Genomic DNA, 20,847 nt, shown 5'->3' on the forward strand with positions numbered 1-20,847 from the left:
CACCCCGGTGGGGACTCACCATCCTCTGTGGGGATGTAGATGTTGAGGTACAGACAGTCCTCGTTGGGGTCCTGGATGTACGTGGCCACGATATCCAAATTGGAGGTAAACCAGATGGGCAGCATGATCTCAGGAACGGCATTGTGGATGTTCTGCGGGCAGACCGGCGAGAAGTGGGTAGCGTTCCTGATGCCCGACCAGGACGGCGGTGGCTCGGGAGGCATGAATCTCTTCTCCCCGACGGGAGGGGCAGCGTAAGGCACCCCCAGGTACTGGTCCACGGGCCCCAGGATCTCGCTGGGCAGTGGCACACGGACCCCCCGTAACTTCCCATAGTGCGTGTTGACAGTCGGTGAGTAGACCTGGCCCTCCATCCGCACAACTGCCGAGGCGAAGCTCAGGACCCAGAGTGCAAGACGCAGGTCCCAGCTGGCCACCAGCTCAGGCACTTGGAGAACAGGGGGCAAGAGAGGGCTTCTCCAGAGTATCAGCCACATTGTCCGGGAGGAGCAGCACCAACATCCAGGCCTGAAGCTCCTGGGGCGAGGGCTCAGGGCATCCCCATCATGCCAAGCCTCTGATTTGCCCACCGGGAAGAGATGGAGCAGAAGAGCACGCAGCCCAGCCACACCTTCTGCTGCGTGAGTCGGGAGCACGGATGCAGGGAGATGTGCTACCGCTTCTCACAGCCTCCCAGCTGCCTGCTGCTGCCCGCCTGCCGACAGCCTGGCCTGGAGGGGACTGCTGATACTGCGGAGAGATGGAGGGAATTAACAGCAGACTTGCTCTGGGAAGAGTCAAATTGCTGCAGCGCAGAAGGAGCCAGGATCCCTGGCCCGACCCTCCCCACCATGGGTGCTCGCTGGCTCTGCCGCCATCCAGGCAGGCAGCTCTGGGAGTAGGCAAGCATGGGCAGCACAAGCAGAGCACATGCAGACGCACAGACTGCATCTGGCCATGCCTGCAGAGCTTGTCCCCAGCGCTCGGGGCCAGCCCTGCTCCTGCCCTGCCTGGGTGAGCGCTGCAGCCGCCCGCCCTGGGTGGTGGCACGGTGCCCTCGCCCCACGCTGCAGGAGGTTATCAGCAGCAGATTGTGGGTGCCGAGATAAGCAGCACAGCGCCACTTCCCTGGCACCATCCCTCCCCACAAGGAACCTGTCAGGCACTACCCTTGCCCAGCGTGGCCCCTGCACCAGAGCTTGCCAGCACCTCTTCCCTCCTGGCTGAGCCGGAGCCACCAGCGCTCCCACGCCTTGCAGTCTGTGCTCCTTGCCTAGGCTCCGTCCCAGCACCACTCACCTGTCCAGATGCCACCATCCCACCCCCACACACCAGCAAACTAGAGCCACGCATGCCACCCAGACACCCGTCTTGCCCGCCCACACACTCCCCAGCCAGCCTTCTCCTTCCATGTGCTGCTGGCCAAAGTGGCAAGACCCCAGGAACAACCCAGGGCAGGAACAGCCAACATGCTTCTGGGCAGCATCCTCCTGTGCCGGCACCGCAGCCCCCCTGCCACCCCCTCCCCACTCTGGCTGCCTCCTGGCCACCCAAGCAAACCCTGGGGAGGCAGAGCTCTGCTCTCATATCCCCATGCCAGGCTGCTGGCACAGGGGGGAAGCAGATGTGGCAGCCCCCGCGGGGTCCACGGGGAAGGGAGGGAGCTGCAGGCAGGCAGGGCAGGCAGCGGCTGCAGATGGGGACCTGCAGATGTATGTCAGCGAGCAGAGCTCCTGCGCCAGGGAGCCCTTGCTGGAGGCTGTGTGGATTTTCAGTGCTCTGCCCTTCACCTCCCTGCAACGCCTGCCGCATTCAGTGCTTATGTAAGTGGCCACCCTGCCTCCCCCCGCCAGCACCGCTGCTCCTGGGGGACCTGGGCAAGGGGAGATGCGAAGGCTGTGCTCACCCAGGGCTCGCCCACACCCCAGCCAGGCGAGAGCAGCGTCAGCCGGAGGCCTGCTCTGCACCTCGGCTTTGCAGCCTGGTCCCTACTAAAAGGCACTGCTTGGTGGTGGGTCAGAAGATGCTCGTCCTGTCTTAGCCACTTGTCCTTACCCAGGAAGAGGTGGCAGCAGTGGCAGGACACCTCCATTTTGCCCCGGAGCATCCTTACATGCCCACCTGGTAAATCTCTCCCAAGCTCAGAGGGGAGCAGAGTTGCCTTGGAATTATTGGAGCGCAAAATAAGGGCTGTATGCAGATGGGAGGACACGGCTCAGCTGGGCAGGGACTCCACGAATGGAGAACACCTCGTCCAACGAGGAAAATCCGCAGGAAAAAAAAATACAAACAAACCATGGAGGGCGTCTCAAATCTGCATTGCACATGTGCAGGCAATTCACTGCTGGTCATTAAGGAAATGGGCCCGTGCTGTGCCTGCCCTCCTGATATGCCCAGGGAACACAGCAGACTCAGAAATCAGGGTATGGCAGGCATAATAAGAAACACTCAGCCCAGAAAATCACGTTACCACATCCAGCCCACCCGAGCAGCAAGGCCTTGCAGGGCTGGGCGTGCAGGCACCTTTCCAGAGCCCACGGAGGGACTGCAGGTATATGCCAGACAAGGAGGGTGGTACAAATGACGGGGAGAAGCAATCACACCTACTGCCCCATCCGTGGCACGGGGATGACCTGAGGGCTGAGCTGTCATGGCCAGGGCTGATCCTGCTTTACCCCTGACCCCCATCACCACTGCACATCATCCACCTTTAACTCCTCCTGCCCCACCAGACAGTGACAGAAACACACTCGGCGGGAGCACAACACTGCCGCATTATCCTCCAAACAGCTGCCAAAGCCTACGAAACAAAAGGTATATCAAGGGACAGAAACACAGCCGAGACATGCAGAGACCCCAAGCTCTGCTCTGCACCCCTACCACTGGAGCTGCCTTTGCAGCACAGAGCTCGGCTGCTCCGCTCTGCCTCCAGCTCTGGAAGAAAACCATCATTCATCCAGTATTCCTTGCAGCAATGCTACTCCTTCAGTAGAGGACTGACCTTTGCCTAACAGTGACATCCCAGGGGCGCAATGATGGCTGAGGACCCCCCAAAGCTGCGTTCCCAAGTGGAATCTCAGACCCCACCGCTCTGCCTGACATTGCTGGAAGGCAAACCGCCCAGTATAAATCTTCTGCTCAGGTTCCTTCGGGTACCACAGGTTAGGATAAAGCCAAATTATTAATGACTGTCATATCTAATTTGTATGACTGGAAGCTACAGGCAGCTTCCAGTCTTTATGATAGTGCCCACAACTCCCTGCAGAGCCATTTCAACCGACCCGTCATCGTTTTCCCTCTGCAGGAACACCACAGCCCTGCCAGCAGTGGTTTACCAGCCCATTTCCCGACTCAAGAGCTTCCTCAGGGCTGCGGCTGCATGCTGCCATGGGCATTGCTGATCCACCAGCTCCTCCAGCCAAGCAATTTCACAGCACCAGGCAGCGCCGCTGCACAGCTGCCCGGATGGGCTGCACACACCAGTCGCTGCAAAATCAGGGCTGAATTCACCACCCACTTAGTGGCCTTAGAGTGGCTGCACACCCAGCATAACCACCCTGTCCTGGCACAATAAGGAATCTCTTTTTATAAGACACAGCCAAAAATCAGCTTCTCGCTACAGCTCCTCAGAATTATGTTATGATGATACTCCTTTGGGTTTTTGTTTAATCCTCATCCACGGTTCTTTCAATAGCTTTTAAAAACCATGGAAATCTGAAGACAAAAACCATAAGCTAAGATAGAATTAAAGTTCCAAGCATACATCCTTAAATAAAATGATGCTACAGGACTTGCAACTGTCTCCAATTATGAGTTTCGTGAAGCGTCAGGCACAGAGGTGAGTTATGTTAGCAATAGCCAAGTACGGCCAGATACGGATAACACAGCCAAGACCCAGCAGCCCTAACATTACACTGGAGAGCCATGATGCCTTAACACTCAAATCCAGATCATGGTATTTTAACATTTGTAATTCCACATTTGGTTCTATAATTTTTTTAAGACTTTTTCCCTCCATCTGCCCATGTCCTCACAGCACAGAATAAAGGCACTCGAACAATCTCAGCGACATGCTCCTAAACCTTCCTATGTTCAGATTGTTTTTCAATTACATACCCAAAAACCAATGCAAACCCTAAATCTGGAATTCCCTGGGTTTCAAATGCCTCATTTGGGATGATTACAATACCCCCGTAACACATCTTATACCCTCATATTGCTGTTCTGTGCTCTACACTTTCTGCTGTAACTTCATGTTAACATAACATTTAGGATGGGAATTTAGCATTAATTTAATATTGACAGACTGCCGTGAAAACCTGAGCTCAGCCCCCTTCTCCGGGGGCTGTTGCATGCGCCTTGCACCACTGCCTGGCTGCTTCAACAGCTCTCAAGCCTCCCCTTGGTCTTTTAAAGCATGCAAAATAACCAGGAGATCTGCGAAAGGACATTTCATTCAGGGAAGCGATTCCCCTCACATCCCACAGGAGGTGGGAGCAAAACTTCCCCAGTTTTGCCACCTACAGCATTCCCGTTCTTCCCTCCAGTCGCGAAGCCAAACGCATCCCCCAGCGAAGATGGCTGCTGCCTCCCTGCAGCCCTGTGCCAGGAGCAGCTGTGCCTGCCAACTGGAGGGGAAACCGGGCCGGGCTGGGCAGATACGGCCAAACTGGGGATGCTCAGACAAGCGCGCAGCAAGGAGCCGGGAGGATAAAGCCACCACAGGCATCCCAGGTCACTCTGCCAGACCGCTGGTGGGGCGAGCGGAGGAAGTGAGGCTGCTAGCTGTTAGGGATGTTATTCATCTGCTTTGGAAAACAAACACTGTATCGGTATTTCCACGGCTGTACTGTCTGCCAGACAGCTCCCTCCTCAGCAAGGAGACGCTCTCCATGGAAACCTGGGCGGGCAGGATCCTCTGGAAGCCTCCCTCGCAGATACACAGTCAGGCATCTCAACACCAGCTAGACGAGCTGGATCCACACCGTCCTTGGCAGGCAGCCCAGGAGATGCGAGCAGACAGCCTGCCCTCATGTCAGACCCTCCACCGGGGTCCAGCCTCCTGCCCCTGAGCGCTCCAGCTGCCCCAGCCCCAAGCTCATCGCGCTGGTGCTGTGCCTCTATGTCCCATGTGGTTCAGAGCCAGGACAGACGGGGACCTCAAACCGCTCAGCTGGCACGGATGGATGATCTCCACCAGGGTGTCCCAGTGCAGCCTCCAGCCACTCTGCCTCGTGCAGCTCTGCTCACCATCTGACCCCATTGTACCATGGTGAGAGGTAACTGGGGGCCAGTCCATTCACCCCAGCACAGACACGCAGCCGGCAAGCGGCATGAGAAACCTCTGCCTCCTCCTCCCCAGGGCGAGTGAACTCCAAACGTTTCCACCAGCCTGTGCTCTGGGACCTCAGGCTGACGCTCAGCTCCCAGGCAGCAGCACCTGCCAGATGTGCTCCCCACCCTGCCAGCTGCTCTCCCTCACTGGGCAGAGACCCTGGCTCTCACCAGTCCCCGGTCTCATCCCACCAGGCCTGCAATGCTGCAGAAATCCCATAGGAAACCTTGGGGAGCACAGAAGCTGCAGCACAACTGGACTGACATGCTTGTGTCCCTGTGTCCTGGTGGCTCCTCAAGAGCATCCCTCTGCCAGCAGGTCTTGGCTTGCACGGTCTGGTGCTTGTGGCCTGGATTGATGCTTGAGGATAATACTACAGAGCAAAGCTGGTGGTTACATGCCATGGATCATGCCCGGTGGGTCTTTCTGACCCACCACAGCTTACCCATCCTTGCAAGAGGCAGATGTTTCCCAGTCCCACAGCAGTGTGGGAACAATTCCCAGGACTTCAGGTCCATCACAGAGGTGGTGCACGGTAATAGATGATTACCAGTGGCTCACAGTTACACTGAAAGGGGACAAGTAAGGTTTCAGAAAGGTCTGCCCTGCTGCTGCTACTGCTCTGCTTTTCCATGAACGACCTAAATGACAGAACAGAGTATGTTTTAAAATCTGCACATGACACCCAGAGCCTTGGAGGCCAGGACAGGAATTTGATATGATTTTCTTTTTCCGACAGACTGGGGAAAGGACTGAGAGATGATGGGCAGGGCTGTAAGTCATTGGGAGGTAAAAAACTGCACAAATAGACCACGGAAGAAAAGACAGCAGCGTTTCTGCCAGAAGGGTCATAAGAGCTACAGAGGAGTACAACCTGAACGTGAGCCAGCATGTCATTGCCACAAAAAAGCAAATACAGTAGGATGTGTGAAAGGCCAGCTTATAAAGACACATGAAGTAATTACTGTGCTCTCCTTTCAGCTCATAAAGGCACATCAAGTAATTATACTGTTCTCCTCCAGAGAACCAGTTCATTCCCCAAAAGATCTGGACCAACTGAGAGAGGTCATGGCAGACCAGCAAAGACCACGAAAAAGCCTTGGACAAAAGCCTGGAAGAGTGGGGCTAGCCTAGACAAGTCAGAGGACAGAGGTTTGTTACATGTAAAGGCCACTGCAAGAAAGTCTGACATTGAACTTTGTGCTAGGTAGGAGACACCTTCATATCAAGAAAGCAGAGTCAAGTGTACACCAGGGAAGTTAAGGCGCCCCATGCATATCTGCTACATGGCAGATGGATGGGCAAAGACACCTTGGCATCCCCTCCAGCCCAGTCTCCTACACTCTTTGTCACCCTGGCTGGCAGCTCTGTCCCTGCCCTCATTCACTCAGTTTGCCACCATCTGGGCAAATAAAGCCACCCTGGCCACAAAGCCTTCAGCGTTTGGGATGCTCTGAGAGTGCAGGACACTTAGGAGGCTTTTCTGCACCATGGAGCCCATCACATATGCTCTCCACTCTGCAGAGGTCTCTCCCAGAGTCCTGTGTCCCCTATCTCACTCTCCTCCTAGAGGGACACTTGCAGCAGCTCCAATATCTAGGCACCACAGTCACACTGATGGGACAGAAGGAAAAACAGTCACAAACCTCACCCTTGTTTGCTTCAAGTGCAAGATACACCCCAGTGACTTGCCCTTCCTAACTTCTACCCACACCACCACCAAAATTTAAAGCAAGCTGAATGTTAGAAGCCTACAAGACACTCCACTGCACATCCTTTACCCTGGGGCAAGGATGAGACACCACGTGAGAAGTGTCAGTTAAGTTTCTCAATGCTGCAAGAACATATGTGGGACAGAAGCTCTTTGACAACTCCCAGACACATGCCAAGATCCTCGAGAGCTCCCATTCAGAACAGAAGAATGTTACCCAAAATCCCTAGAAACAGACAATTTCAAGTACCACTTCTGCAGTGGTGCCAATGGCCTCCTGCTGCAATGTGGCCTGTTCCCATTTTCTCCATGGCCTTTAACGAGTCCTTCATAAAGGAGCCAAGACTGCCTTGGGAAGGACACAAGGGGCAAAGCAGACCTTTCCCTTGTCTACATTTCAGCCTTTCCATACATTTCTGGTGTTGAATGCCGGTACATCGTGCGATGCCCAGCTCCAGAAGGCACGCTACCCAGCAGGTGAGATAACCTGGCTCATTTCCAACTCCTGCTTAGCATCAGAAGCTCCAAAAATGCAGGAGGTTTCTCAGTGTCATGGAGACTGACAATGCTGCTGAAGGACAAGCGCAACAGGGATGGTGTTGTGGTCAGCACCCAACACTGCCAATGCAAGCAGTGGGTGACCCCTATAGAGGACTGAAGGACAATTGTGCTTGAAAGCCTGGGCTCTTTCGGAGTGGGCTACATGCTCACCTTGAGCCGGTCTAGATTTTGAGTGACCTTCCCACTCACTGCTTCCCAGGAGTCAGGTGGAAAGCTGAGGCAGGGCCACGTGGCACAGGCAGCAGCTGCTGTGTAAGCCAGAGGCTCTGCTGGGGCACACACCTGGCTGTGAAGAGGGTGGCAGCAGCAGCCCCTTGGTGGGCTGCTGGGTTCCCGTGTAGCTCAGGGATAGCTGCTGTGGGTAGGCCGTTTAGTGCCACGTTCTGGATAGAAATAATCTGGATTATCTCACGTTATGGCTTCCCTGACCTCACCATGAAGAAACGGTGGCAGCTTTTCTCTCCTTCAACTTGCTGCTTGCACAGTTTTAATTTACAAATGCTTCCCTGCCGGGGCAGAGGTTAATGAGAACCACTGGCTAAACAGCAGACCCAGTGCCCTGGCGCTGGCACGGATATCCATGCACTTGCTCCCCCGCCAGAACAACTGGCAGCCGAGGAAGAGAGCCTGCCCCATCCTGGAAGATCGAAGACCCCCAGAGGAGCCTGCAGAATCCCCTGCAACGGGGTCACCACACCCGCTGCCACAGCTGGATGTGCCATCGCTCCGTCCCAGCCTGAACCCGCCTGCCCCGGCCTGGCAGGGCCCACCACACGCGGCGGTGCGTGGGGCTGCTCCCTGAAGGCCGTGGGAGGGGGCGCCGGCTGGCAGCGACCCCCAGCCCTGCCGGCACCGCGCTCCCTGCGGCTGCCCCGGCCCGGAGCTGTCCCTTCAGCACCGCCGCCGCCCGCCGCCGGGGGGGCCCAGCACGGCCCGGCAGCCCCCCCAGCGCGGCCCGGCAGCCCCCCCAGCGCGGCCCGGCAGCCCCCCCCCAGCGCGGCCCGGCAGCCCCCCCAGCGCGGCCCGGCAGCCCCCCCCCAGCGCGGCCCGGCAGCCCCCCCCAGCGCGGCCCGGCAGCCCCCCCAGCGCGGCCCGGCAGCCCCCCCCCAGCGCGGCCAGGCAGCCCCCCCAGCACGGCCCGGCAGCCCCCCCCAGCGCAGCCAGGCAGCCCCCCCCAGCATGGCCAGGCAGCCTGGCAGACCCCAGCACAGCCCCTCAGAACCCAGCACAGCCCTGCAGCCCCCCCAGCACAGCCCTGCAGACCCCCCAGCACAGCCCAGCAGCCCCCCAGACCCCAGCACAGCCCGGCAGCCCAGATCCTCTGAGAGATCCACATGAAAAGTGCTCGGGCTCTCTCGGGCTCCAGCCAGCCATCTGGCAGCTGGAGGAAAGGCGGGATACACAGGGATATCTGCCAAGCAAACTGCATCACCTGGGCGAGGTGAGGGGTGACCTTATTGCTCTCCACAGCTTCCCGAGGACATGGAGCACGAGGCACTGATCTCCCTGGTACCCAGTGATAGCATGCATGGGGATGGCTGAAAGCTGCACCAGGGGAGGTTTAGACTGGACATTAGGAAGCACTTCTTTACCAAGAGGGTGGTCAAACACCTGAACAGGCTTCCTAGAGAAGTGGTCAATGCCCCAAACCTGTCAGTGTTTGAGGCATTTGGACAACGACCTTAATAATTTGCTTTAACTTTTGGTCTGCCCTGAACTGGTCGCAGGCGGTTGGACTAGATGATCCTTGTAGGTCCCTTCCAACTGAAATATTCTATTCTATTCTGTCCTAGAGGAAACAGTGCTTTGTAAATAAATGGCAGAATTACTCCAGTGCTCTCTTTGTGCGGGCAGGTGACTGACAATGCAAAAGTGCATCCACAGAACCCTGGCATTTCCAGACATCTATTCAGGAGTGAACTGACAGACAATCTGCTTTCAGCAAGCCCTTGGCACCAGCACAAAGTTCATGCCAAGACAACTCGCTTGCTCTCCAACACATCACAAACAAGCACCAGGCACCTACTTTAAGGCAATATAAGCTCACTCACAAATCTGAGATCAACACTCCACAGCTACCAACTGGAGCGCAAGCCTCACCCAGCAAAGAGAGAGCTGTCTGCACCAGCAGCATTCCCCTCACTTCCTTCTCCAGCTTTGGCGAGCCGCGCGTTGACAAGATCCCAGCTGCTCATCACCACCCCCCTCACATCTGCCAGAGCAATGGCTCCTATGTCCCCTCCAAACAATTGCCCCAGAAACTACCGTGGCTAGCAGGGCGCCCAGTTTTTAAGTTAACGTGAATCATTATGACTGAACCATGCCAGGGAGCAATTACAAAAGCACAAGGCTCTTTTCAGAGCAACAAGCTTCTGAAACTCTAAATCCAAACACGTTCACATTTCTTATGTTAGCAAAAGCAGGTTTGAAATTTAACAAAGAAAGGAGACTTCAGTGACCCAAAGAGGCTGGTTCGATGCAATGACACCCCCATATCTGAAATGCCCCAAACTAAGCAGCAAGTATGAAACTCAGCTGCTGATGGAATGTCCTTCCCCAAAACTCTCATACCCCAGTCCCTCAAACCCCTTTCCAGGCTCCCAGCCACGCAAAGGGCATGGACCCCCTCCAACAAACTGGGCCATGGGCAATGTGCACAAAGCCCTGTCCTACCCAGGCCACCATCTGTGCTAAGAATGGGTCAAAATGTCTCACTCATGCTCCAAGGAAAGCTGAAAAAGCCCCGGTGGCTGCAGGCAGGCTGAGTGCGTGCACAGCCAATGCTTTCCATGGACTAGCGTGGCCTGGAGGAGGCTCTATAAATGTAAGGTGGTGGGCTGGGCAGAGAGGAACCGACTGCAGCTTAAAATACAAAGACTTCCTGCAAATGCGACTGGAGAGGGTGGGCAACAAAATCCAAGAGGACTTTGAATGGGAACAGCTACACCCAAATTAGTTGTCAAGTGTTTCACTTTTACTGACTCAAAGCAGGAAGCAAAAAACACTTAATCACAGGTTGTAACCCAGACTGTGGCTGTAAGAACCTCTGGTTTACCAGCAGAACTGATAAAGGATTGTTTCCTTTACCAACATATACCAACCACCTATTTCTGCCTGACATCACTGCCCACCGCTCTTCATCAGCTGTGCGAGGTTTTGTGAGGCAGAATTGTAAACCAGGTCATGAAGGTGATCTGGGCTAAAGGTGATGAAACCCAGGGCAAAGAACAAAGATGAGGAAAATAGTTGGAGACAAGCAGAAGCTGACTTTTCCACAGCAGTTGAAACACGACATAATTAGTTTTCCTGTGCAGAGATAAGGTTACAAGTTATCTGGCAGTGTACAAGCACCACCTTCCTACGCTGTTACCACCCTGTCTCATACCATGGGACACCAACCCAGCCACCAAGTCCATGGAGCAGGGTGGCTCTGTGGACACAGCAAACCCCTGTGCAAAAGGGGGGTGTGGGCCATCCCGACAGAGCCACCCCCCCAGGTTCACAACACAGGCAGCAGGGCCATGCGTGCTGCCTGATGGTGCTGGAAAGCCCAAGTACTGCAGTCGAGCACCAAATCCTTTCCTCACTGCAGCATCCTTGGTGGCAATGCTCAGGAAAGCTGTCCCAGAAGATATTTGAGCTAGCATCACCTCCACCCTCCCCACCACTGCCACTTTGCTACAATAGTACCTACTTCCAGGTGAAACACCAGACAGGCTGTGCGCAGACCAACGCGCCCAGAGCCCAGGCTGCAGGGCTGTGCCACCGCATGTGCCCTGGCTTCCCACAGCTAGGAGAGCTACAGGTCCCATCCTGCACCAGAGAGACGCCCCGGCTGAACCCCAGCCCATTACCCTCCTCGGAGAGGCGAGTGCCCCAGCACATCCCACCTGACACAAGCTGCTGAATTGTGTGTTAATGCCAGCGGCCCTGACCAAAGACCAGACATGATTTTCTGACCATATTGCAAGAGTCAGGCCAAGGTCAGGGGAGCAGTGCTTTCTCTGCCCAGCAAGGAACACCCAGACAGACCAATCATCCTGGCATCACCATGCTGGTGTCCCTTCCAGGCCTGATGGCATCGGCAGTGACCCATCGCTCCATGACGCTGTGGCTTGCCTGGGGACACAGTCAGCCTTGGTGACAGTCACCACGGAGGACCAGGGCACTGCTCAGTCCCAGCTTTGCTGTGGCTGGCCTGGGTGACCATGCTCCCCTCCTCACAGCACTGATCTCTTCATCCACAACAGAGGTCTGCTCCCTGCAAAGCATTCAGAGGTGGGGGGCCCAGAAAGCTCTGGACTGGTACAGGAGAAGGGGAGCTGTGACCGCTGGTAGTAACGCACACAGGGGACAGAGCATGGGCCAGTGCAAGCTGCATTTGCTAATGCTGTAATGCCCATTCCAGCTGCTCCCACCAGCAAGTGGGATTCACTGGAAACACCAGGAAGGGACGATCCGAACGTGGAGGAGGGAAAATGCCATTGCTGCAGGCTGCAAACATCACAGTCTCCTCCATCCACAACACCTGTCCTCCCTGCTGCCCAGCTCGGAAGCTGCTGGTGGCAGAGAGCACCAGGTCCCTCTCACTTCCAGCTCTGCCATGCCCGTTGCCTCCGCAGGGCAGGAGAGCCCAGCCCTGGGGCAGCACCTCCCGGCAGGGCTCCTGCCAGCGGCCGGGGCTGCACACCCGGAGCCAACATGACACAGCGTCGAGCAGCCACGTCCTGCAGCAGCCACTGCTCCTCCAAGGTGACGTCAGCCTCTGCAAGAGCTGGCAGGCAGGACATGCCGTGCATGCCGGCCGCGCTGCTCCCAGACACTGCCTGGCTCCAGCAGACGTTGTGGCCCGTGTTCCTCACCAGCTATGGCTTATCTACAAATTGAATTTCACACTTGCATGCTCCAGAATAAGGCACAGGTGCCGGAGAAGCCACCCTCCCCCTCCACATCTGTCTTCCCCCTCGCCCCACCCCGCCACCAAGCACCAGCACCAAGGATAAAGGCTGGTGGCCATGGAGGAGCTCCTGGGCAAAGCCACCGGCCGTGCACAGCCCGTGTTGGCTCACAGCAGAGCTGCCACGCTGCCGGCGGAGCCCTCTGTGCTCAGGGCAGCACCAGGGCAAGGGCGAGCCCCACAGCCCCTGGCACAACAGCCACCCACAGATGCTGCTGACATGGCACAGCGTCCAAAACCACCCATCTGCAGCTTAATGAGATAAAAGCCCATCCCAGAGCTACTGGTTTCCCCAGAAACCCTAAAGGCTTTCCCAGGAACTCTGGAAACACACAGATTTGCTATGTGCTCTCGTGACCAACCTAAAGGGTTCATACAGGATTCATGGCCAGAGATCACCACGGTCACAGGTCATACATATAGCTGGCAGCCTGGACAGATGTGGTGTCAGTCACCTTGCAAGGACCTCAAGCAGCTAGATGGCCCAGCTGAAGCCCACAGCAGCCTCGTACTCAACTAAGACAAGCACCTTCCTCAAGCAGGAAAGCCTGCCCTCAGCAAGAGCCGTCAGCCACTCACATTCCCTATCCAAAACCAAAGCTGGCGTGACTGAGCAGAAGAGCATGGAAACCCCCAGGGCTGGAGGGTCAGACTGTAGCCAGGGCAGCTCCGCAGTCTGCTCCTGCTCATGCAACCAGGGCTTGCTAAGGACTGCAGGCCAGGCAAGCCAGCAGCTAGGAAGGAAGCCTGTTCAAATTTAATCCAAAATGTATTTTCTATTTTCCCTTGTAGCTTTCTCCTCCCATATGTTCTATCTTCCAAGCACAAAAAAGCAGAAAGCCTAAAACCTCTGGCAAAAAATCCTTTAATGTGTTTTACTGTAAAGGCTGCCTAGTGTTAAGAAATAAGCTGGACCGAAGAAAATCAGGCAGTCTGGGAATGCCCTGTCTCTCCAGAGGGAGCAGACCAGGATGAAGCAGGACATACAGGCAGGCTGCAAGGACCAGCAATGCCAAGGGAAGGCAACCCCCAGTGCCAAGGCAGCTCCTGTGCCTTGATAGATGCCCACTTTGAAGCATCGTTCCTGGTAGACATGGGAGGAGGCTTTTGTTACAAAGAACAGGTAACCACTTGGCTCCTCCTAAAGCTGTGAGCATCAAGTACAGCAGCTCCCTGCCCAATTCTGCAGCCTCAGATCCTCATCAAGAGCGCCTAGGGGCAACAGAGACCCAAATGGCAATAAGGCAGAAACTGAGATCATTTCTGTCTTGAGGCACAGGATCTGTCCCCTTGTGGCCGCTAGCCAAGGGCAGATTTCAGTTTGGTGGTTGCAGGGATGCTGCTGGGCTGGCTGGATGCTTCAACTCAGCCCTCACGGACCAGGTCCTCCTGGGAGTCATGAGGATGGGAAACAGTGTTCTCTCCATGAGCTTCAGCTTTTCTTGGCCTTATCCTGCTGCCCCCCACCCAAAGCCCGCTGGGGACTGTGGACACCCAGCTCATCCCTGCATCCTCCTCTCCAAGTCTACTTCTCCCACAAAAAGCAAAACTCCCAAGCTGAGCCTTAAGTCCCGCTGCTGCCCTTGCATGTCTCTGGACTACTCAAGAGCTGGGGAGCAGCCTTGTGGCACCTCACATACGCCAAGGTAAGGCTGAACTGGACCCTCACCAGTAGCAGGACATACGCCTTCTCTTATCTGGGCAGAAAACCAGGAATAAAACTGAGACTGATGTTTCCTGATGTGCGTGAGAATAGGCAGAGCCAGGGGACTGGAGGAGGAGGAGATGAAGATCAGATCCCCAGTGATCCCGCAGTGCCCACCATGTGCAGCGAGTACCAGGTAACTGGGACAACATCGGGACAAGATTCCAGCTCTGCTGCCAGCCTGTCAGGCAGGTGTCCATGCCCAGGGAACCAGAGGAAGCAGAACTGCCAGGTATCGCAGGAGGGAAGGGATATTGCCATCCGTTTTCAAACCAACCAAATTTTGTTCAGTGGACAAAATTCTGTCAGAAGTCTCCAGCAAAGGGCCCTGTGATGCCGAGGCAGAGGATCGATGCTTAGCACAGGTCCCACCATCTGCACCTCCATCACGTGGCGGGAGCATCCCGTGCGAGAGCACGGAAACAGAACTGAGCAGGCATCTGTCACCCTGTGCCAAGCAAAGTAACACAGAGCTGGATGGGGATAAACCCATCCTTCTGTACCACAGCCCAGTGCTTCCTGCTGGCTCCGTCCTCTCTGCTAGGCACAACTTTATGAAAATAACAGCTCAGACCAAGGGCCCACCTTGCCCTATATACTTTCTTGCCAGTAATCAGAAGCATGAGCAATTTGCAGCTCAGCAGTTGCCCAAGTCAGAGGTGGATCTTGGTGTATTTATTGGTTCTGGAGAAATCTCTTGTCCTCTTTGAATTCATCCCATTTCTCCTGGAACCAATGTAAGGTTTCACTGCTCACAACACCTTGTTCTGAGGACTTCTGCAGCTTGACAGCAAGTCTGCAAGAGGCACCTCCTCCTGTTTGGCACCTCCTGCTAGCTTCGTTTGATGTGACCTTGTACTTGCATGGAAAGAAACAGTGAGCAGTTAACCTCTATCCCTTCTCTCCTGGCCTCCTGTAGACATCTTATCCATCTTCTGTTGTTTCTTTTCCAGACTGAAGAACCCTGCCTTATTCAGCCATTTTTTGCACAGAGCCTGTCAGACCCCTGACCATTCCTGCTGCAACTTCCAGGCATTGACTCTACAATGATCTCAATGCCCACGCATCATTCCTGAGCTCCCAGGCACCTCTAGAGACAAAGACACAGAGCAACCCCTGCCCCCTTCCCCTCCACTGCTGTCCCATGAGTCCTCAAGTTGCTCAGCGGTGCCTGGAGTCACGTAAGAGTAGAGGAAAGACATGAAGGCAGCCGGACTCACAGACTCACCTCCATAACTCCTTTAGCACTGGGTGCTGGCACCAGGACATGGACATGGCCACCTCCATGGTGAGTGGCATGCAGACACGTCGGCCACACTGCAGACTTGGCCTTCTTCTCCCATTCCTTTAGAGTAGCAGCTAATGAATGCCTGATGAAGGCAAAGTCCCTATAGCCCCTGACCACCACACCAAAGGGCATTCTCAGCATTCCCCTCCCCAAGTCCACCTCAAAAGCCTTCCTGATCGGCCTCTGCCAACTGTCCTCACCCTCAGAGCGCCCCAGCAGCCCAGACTCAAACAAGGCTCGCACACAGTACAAGCCCCGTAACATGCTCTCTCTGCAACCTTTCCCAGACTTTCCCACCTGCTCTGCTGGCGTGGCCAGAGCATCTGGCCACCAGCAAAACTTGGGCTCTGCTTGCCAGGCACCTCGCAGGATATGCTCACACTCAGATGCCGTTTGAAAATAACAGATGTTACTCCACTGTTCTGCATTTTGCAGTGTCAGGAACAAGGCTTCTTTACCAACAATCCCCTAAGCTCCTTGCCAAGGCAGTCTCAGCCCAAACAGTGTTCCCTGGCACAAAGTCTTGCTCACAGACACCCCCCTCACCATGCCACGTGCCTGCCCCACTGCCAGGCAGACAACATGGCAAAAGGAGCATACTGCAAGGGCAGTGTCCCCACACAACTGCAAAACTAAGCAGGAACACAGGTGTCATCATGGACTCCAACACCACACCGTTACTGAGCCCAGACAAGCCTCCAAACAAACAGCACATATCCTCCTAACCAGAGAAAACTTCCAGGAGCCGCACACACCAGACATGACCCGGCAGCCGCAGGCAGAAGCCCCTGTGTCTTTCCACTGCTCCCACTTCATCCCTGTTTCCCTTCAGTCAGACTTGCTCCAGGGCCTGAATGATGTGGGTTCAAACTGCCAGCTCTGGCAATTGCAGGACCTTTTATTCATTCCCCTCACACTCGTTGCAGAATCCTGCTGAGGCCAGCACACAGCGCTGGTCACAGCCTGCTCCCTGCCCCCAGCTCCAGGGAGCATCACATTAGGGGACCACCAGAGCATTTAGTTCACCATGCAGCAACACTCAGCTCTGTCACAGCCCTCAAACCCAGCTCTCCTCGAGCACCCCAGGCACCCAGGATCCAACATGTCTCCTTCTGCTGACGTGCCCCTGCCAACCAGCTGCTGACTCAGGACCTACACATGCCCCTGGTTGTGGATGCAGGTACAAATGCCAGACCCTGATTAAGAAGCATCTTCCAAAGTGCTCTGTCAGCGGCAGTCAATAACCACAGACCATCAGGGGAGGAACCTCTGTCTGGGATCCCATGTGGAGCAAATAATTGTCGAATCCCAGTGGCACAGAAAGCCCTAAGAACAGAGCCAAGCTGTCCCTGCCCCATCCCTCTGCACTTTGTGCATAGCCCCAGGACAGCAGATACTTGGCTGTGAGATTTCATAGGTTCCTCCATGGCTCCTCCACAGCTCATGCCCAGACACATGCTCCATGTCTCCATCCCCAGCACTTCCCACCATCCTTCCACCCCCCTCCTGTTACTAGATTCCTCCAGCTGCCACCAGTGCAGCACAGACACACCACACCGGTCTGTTCAAGGCCACAGTTGCTCCTAGACAGCTAAGAGGGCTTCCCTTCTCCCCCACCTGCTGCACAGAGGCAGCTCCTAGCAGGAAGGATATGGGAAGAAGGCAGCAAACAGCCTGGGAGGCAGCAGAACCGCTGTGACTGGGGGGTTTAGGAGCTGGCTTGAGCTGATGCTGCTCAGGAATGGGTTAGATGGAGCTTAGACCCTCAATGACCTCGAGGGCCCTTCCATACCTGCTGTCCTAAAACTCCTCCTCCTTTGCCATGAAAACCAACGTGGACTTGCCAGAGGATTTTAGCAGTTGCTATCTCCTTGCCCTCGCTGATGGACTGAATGTGAACCTGGTCAAAAGGCACCTGGACCAGATCCCTGTCTGTGTTGGACCTGAGCACCCAGAGCAGACCCCACAGAGAGCCAGGAGAGATGCAGTCACCACAGCTGGAGCCTCAACACAGCGCTCTGCCAATTCTCACGCTGCCTTCTGAAGCCTTGGCAGGCCCCTGCCTGCGGGCCAGGCGCTGCCAGCCTGCGCCACGGCTCCGCTCGCCACTCCCAGGCTCTGCACCACCCTCCCTCAAGCACCTTCACTCCAGTCCTTTGGGAGAAGGGCCTCTACACAGGGTCTGAGAAGGAGACAGACCCAGGTGTAAGGTCCAAGGCAACACCCTCGGCATGGGCACAACCTTCCTCTCTGACAGCACTGCCCTAGATACACGTTGCGTGCTGAACATGGGCAGTTGGAGGCTGTGCAAGGCAGCAGCATGCAGACCCTGTCAAGATGGGCACTGTAATTCCGTTTCCTCAGCACATCACTGTGCAGGGCCCACACGCTCAGGGCTGAGGGCTGCCCTGCATCTTGGGGGCTGTCACTCGTGCCCTGGTCCTCCGGAGGTTGAGGGCTGCATGTTTGCAGGTGTCCAACGAAACTCCACATCCCGACTGCACATGTAACCATGGCAACTGCACATGCAAGCGGCAAAGCCTCGAGCTGGGCTAACTGCAAATGCAAATGAAGCAAACACATGCACAATGCTAAAAGTGTGACCTCTAAATGTCAGCCTTTAACCATTTTGCAGACACCAGCTCTGGTGGTGGCTACCTGCAGCATGCAGAGCAGGAGGAGGTCTGCTCCAACGGGGGATCTCGGGGTGCCCACCCTTGCGCCAGGGCCTGGCATGTTTGCTCCGGTGCAGAGCAGGGAGAAAAGATGGCACACACACGTTTCCCAGAGCTAAAAGTGATGACCCCTGCCTTGGCAACCCACAGCTCCCTCTCTAGGGACACATCCCCTCCTTCTTCAGATGCCCTCGATTCCACAGAGCATCCCGGTTTCCAGAGGAAAGAAGGTCCCGCTGGGCTGACACAAAGCATGGCCAGCGCAGGGGCTTGCAGGGAGCTGTGTCCATCAACTCTCCCGCTGCACCCACACATGCCCATCCATGGGGGCACCTCCAGCCCCTCTGCTGTTGTCGGGGCCTGAGCCAGCAGCAGCAGCAGACAAGGCATCCTCAAAGGACACAAGGAAAACCCCAGCATTGTGGGGACTTCACGCCAGAGCTACCTCCCCAAGGGAGGGCCATGGCCTTGGGAAGGGCTGCCAGTGGAGGCGCCGGGAGTTGTCACCGTTTGGGAGAGTGTGGTCCAGAAGGAGACCGGCCTCGTGTCCCGCATCACTTCTCCTCTCCCTTGCTGCTGACAGCGCCAGGCGCGGACGGACTGTGGTGTGAACCATCACCCACCGTGCCTGTCCCGCTCTGAGGCTTTGAGCCCGGCAGAGCCAAGCTCAGGCGAACGGCACCAACTTCAGCCACAGCACATGTGGGTGCCCCCTGCACCATGTGCCTGACCCACCACCCCGCTCCGGGACGGGCACAGCCAGCACCACAAAGCCCCTGTCTGCCACCGAGCCTGCCTCCATCCCGGCCCCCTGCCCACGCAAGAGACAGGGGATGCCCTTTAGCTCCGGGAGCCCAGTGACTAATGCCATTCCCCACGCTACGCCAAACAAACCGAGCCAAGGGGATCTCCTGCCTGCCCTTGACCCGGGGATGCTCACGCCAGCGGCCTCCTGCCGGGTGGCTCCAGGCGCATCCTTGCCCCCCAAACAACCGACCCCGCCCGCACCGGCACCCCCAAGCCCCGGGAGGGTCCCAGACCCTGGGGCGGCAGCGCCCGCGCCGGGGCAGCCCCCGCTCCGCGCTGGGCCCGACGGGGCGGCCCCGGGCCGGGCTGCGGGGCCGGGGCTGCGGGCGGGGGCTGCGCAGCTGAGGCGGGCGCACAATCCCCCTTTCAGCGCGTCGCCATGGCAACCCGCCGGCTCGCCGCGGCCGCTCATCCGGCCCCGTTAACCCCCGCCGTTACCCGCCGCCGCGCTCGGCCCCACCCGTTAACCCCCGCCGCGCCCCGCCCCGATGCCCGGCCTGGCGGCGGCCGCTCTGCCGCGGGATCGGGGTGGGGATGGGGACCGGGACCGGCCCGCGGCCACCCCCGCCCCGGGACCCCCATCACCGCCGCGGCGGCCGGCCCCGGCCCCGCGCCGTGGGGCCGCTCGGTCCCGCCCGGCCGCCCTCCCCAGCAAGAGCCGCCGCGGGCCGGGCGGGGCGGGGCGGGGCGGGGCGCACTCACCGTCGGGGGCGGCGGCGCGGCTGGGCCATGCCGGTGGCGGCAGCGGCAGCTCCGCGCCCCGCGCTCCGCTCAGTCCGGCCCGACCCCGCACCGGGAGCGCGCGGCGCGTGCACGGCGGGGGCGGGCGGGGGAGGGGCCGTGCTGCAGCACCCCTTCGCTGCCGCCGCCGCCCGGTACCGGTACCGCACTGAGCGGGTATGCCGGCCGGGCCCGGTACCGCACGCCCCGGCATCGGCACCGCCCCGGGTACTGCACCGAGAGGGAGCCGCACCCGCCGGGCGCTGCGCACTTCGGTACCGCGCCCGCTGGGTACCGGCACCGACCGCGACTGCACCCCCGGTACCGCCCCCCCCCCCGGAACCCTGGCACGGCACCGGCACGGCCCAGCTACCGGCCCTGGGTAGGAGGGGTAAGCCCCACCGTCCCGACCGGGACACCTGCACACCCGGCGGCACCCCGCGCCGCTCCCGCAAATGACCCCATCTGCGGGGACATCCCCGCACCGCCCCGGGCATGTCTGCACCGCCCTGGGCATCCAGAATCCCGCCCCACTGCACCCTGTCCTGCCCCAGTTCCCCCCTCCACCACCCCGCATAGCCCTGGGCTGTGCTGCCCCGGCACACCCCGCAACAGCTGGAGCACCCCATGTCAGTTGCAGCACCCCGCAGCAGCTAGAGCACCCCTTAGCAGCTGGAGCTCCCCACACCCTCCATCCCCGGCATTTTTCCCTGTGGCCAGAGGAGCATCCCCTGCCTGCACCACTGCTCCGTAGGGCACAGCTAGTCCAGGGAGGATTGACCAGGTCCTGGTGTGGGATGCGCCATCCCAGCCTCAGCCCTGCCACCCAGCCACCCCCTGCCATAGACCAGACTGCGGGCTCAGCAGCTACAGCCCCATAGGCCCCAGAAGCACCATGCAGCAAGAGCCAGCGGTCCCCTTGCCTCCTGCCATGCCCCTTCGCAGCGTGGGGACATCTTCCCTTCTCACACACAGCCTCCTGGCAGGAGCCGCCTCTCCTCCAGCCTGCCTCTGCCCATGGCAGAGCTACCTCTCTGTTTTAGTCCTGCCTGATGGGATTACAGAAATAATTTGAAACAGGACATGGA

The 20,847-nt window shown here is 57.6% G+C and overlaps 1 protein-coding gene across 5 annotated transcripts in view; it reads right to left on the bottom strand.

Moving 5' to 3' along the window:
• Positions 1-19,849, bottom strand: part of NLGN3 (neuroligin 3) — a 42,492-nt gene extending 22,643 nt beyond the window's left edge. For 2 of the 5 annotated variants that reach the window (XM_055727517.1, XM_055727516.1), the window contains exons 1-2: positions 19,742-19,849; positions 20-750 (exon numbers count right to left, since the gene is read on the bottom strand). In XM_055727517.1, coding sequence (XP_055583492.1) covers positions 20-497 — 478 coding nt within the window. In that variant the 5' untranslated portion in view covers positions 498-750; positions 19,742-19,849. Of the gene's footprint in view, positions 1-19; positions 1,302-19,741 lie in introns of those variants that run through there. The other 3 variants (XM_005440008.3, XM_005440009.3, XM_005440010.3) reach the window with 3 other exon arrangements.
• Positions 19,850-20,847: the final 998 nt, after the last annotated feature.

The sequence above is a fragment of the Falco cherrug genome, chromosome 15 (genome assembly GCF_023634085.1).
Source record: "Falco cherrug isolate bFalChe1 chromosome 15, bFalChe1.pri, whole genome shotgun sequence".
In the NCBI taxonomy this organism is placed as follows: domain Eukaryota; kingdom Metazoa; phylum Chordata; class Aves; order Falconiformes; family Falconidae; genus Falco; species Falco cherrug.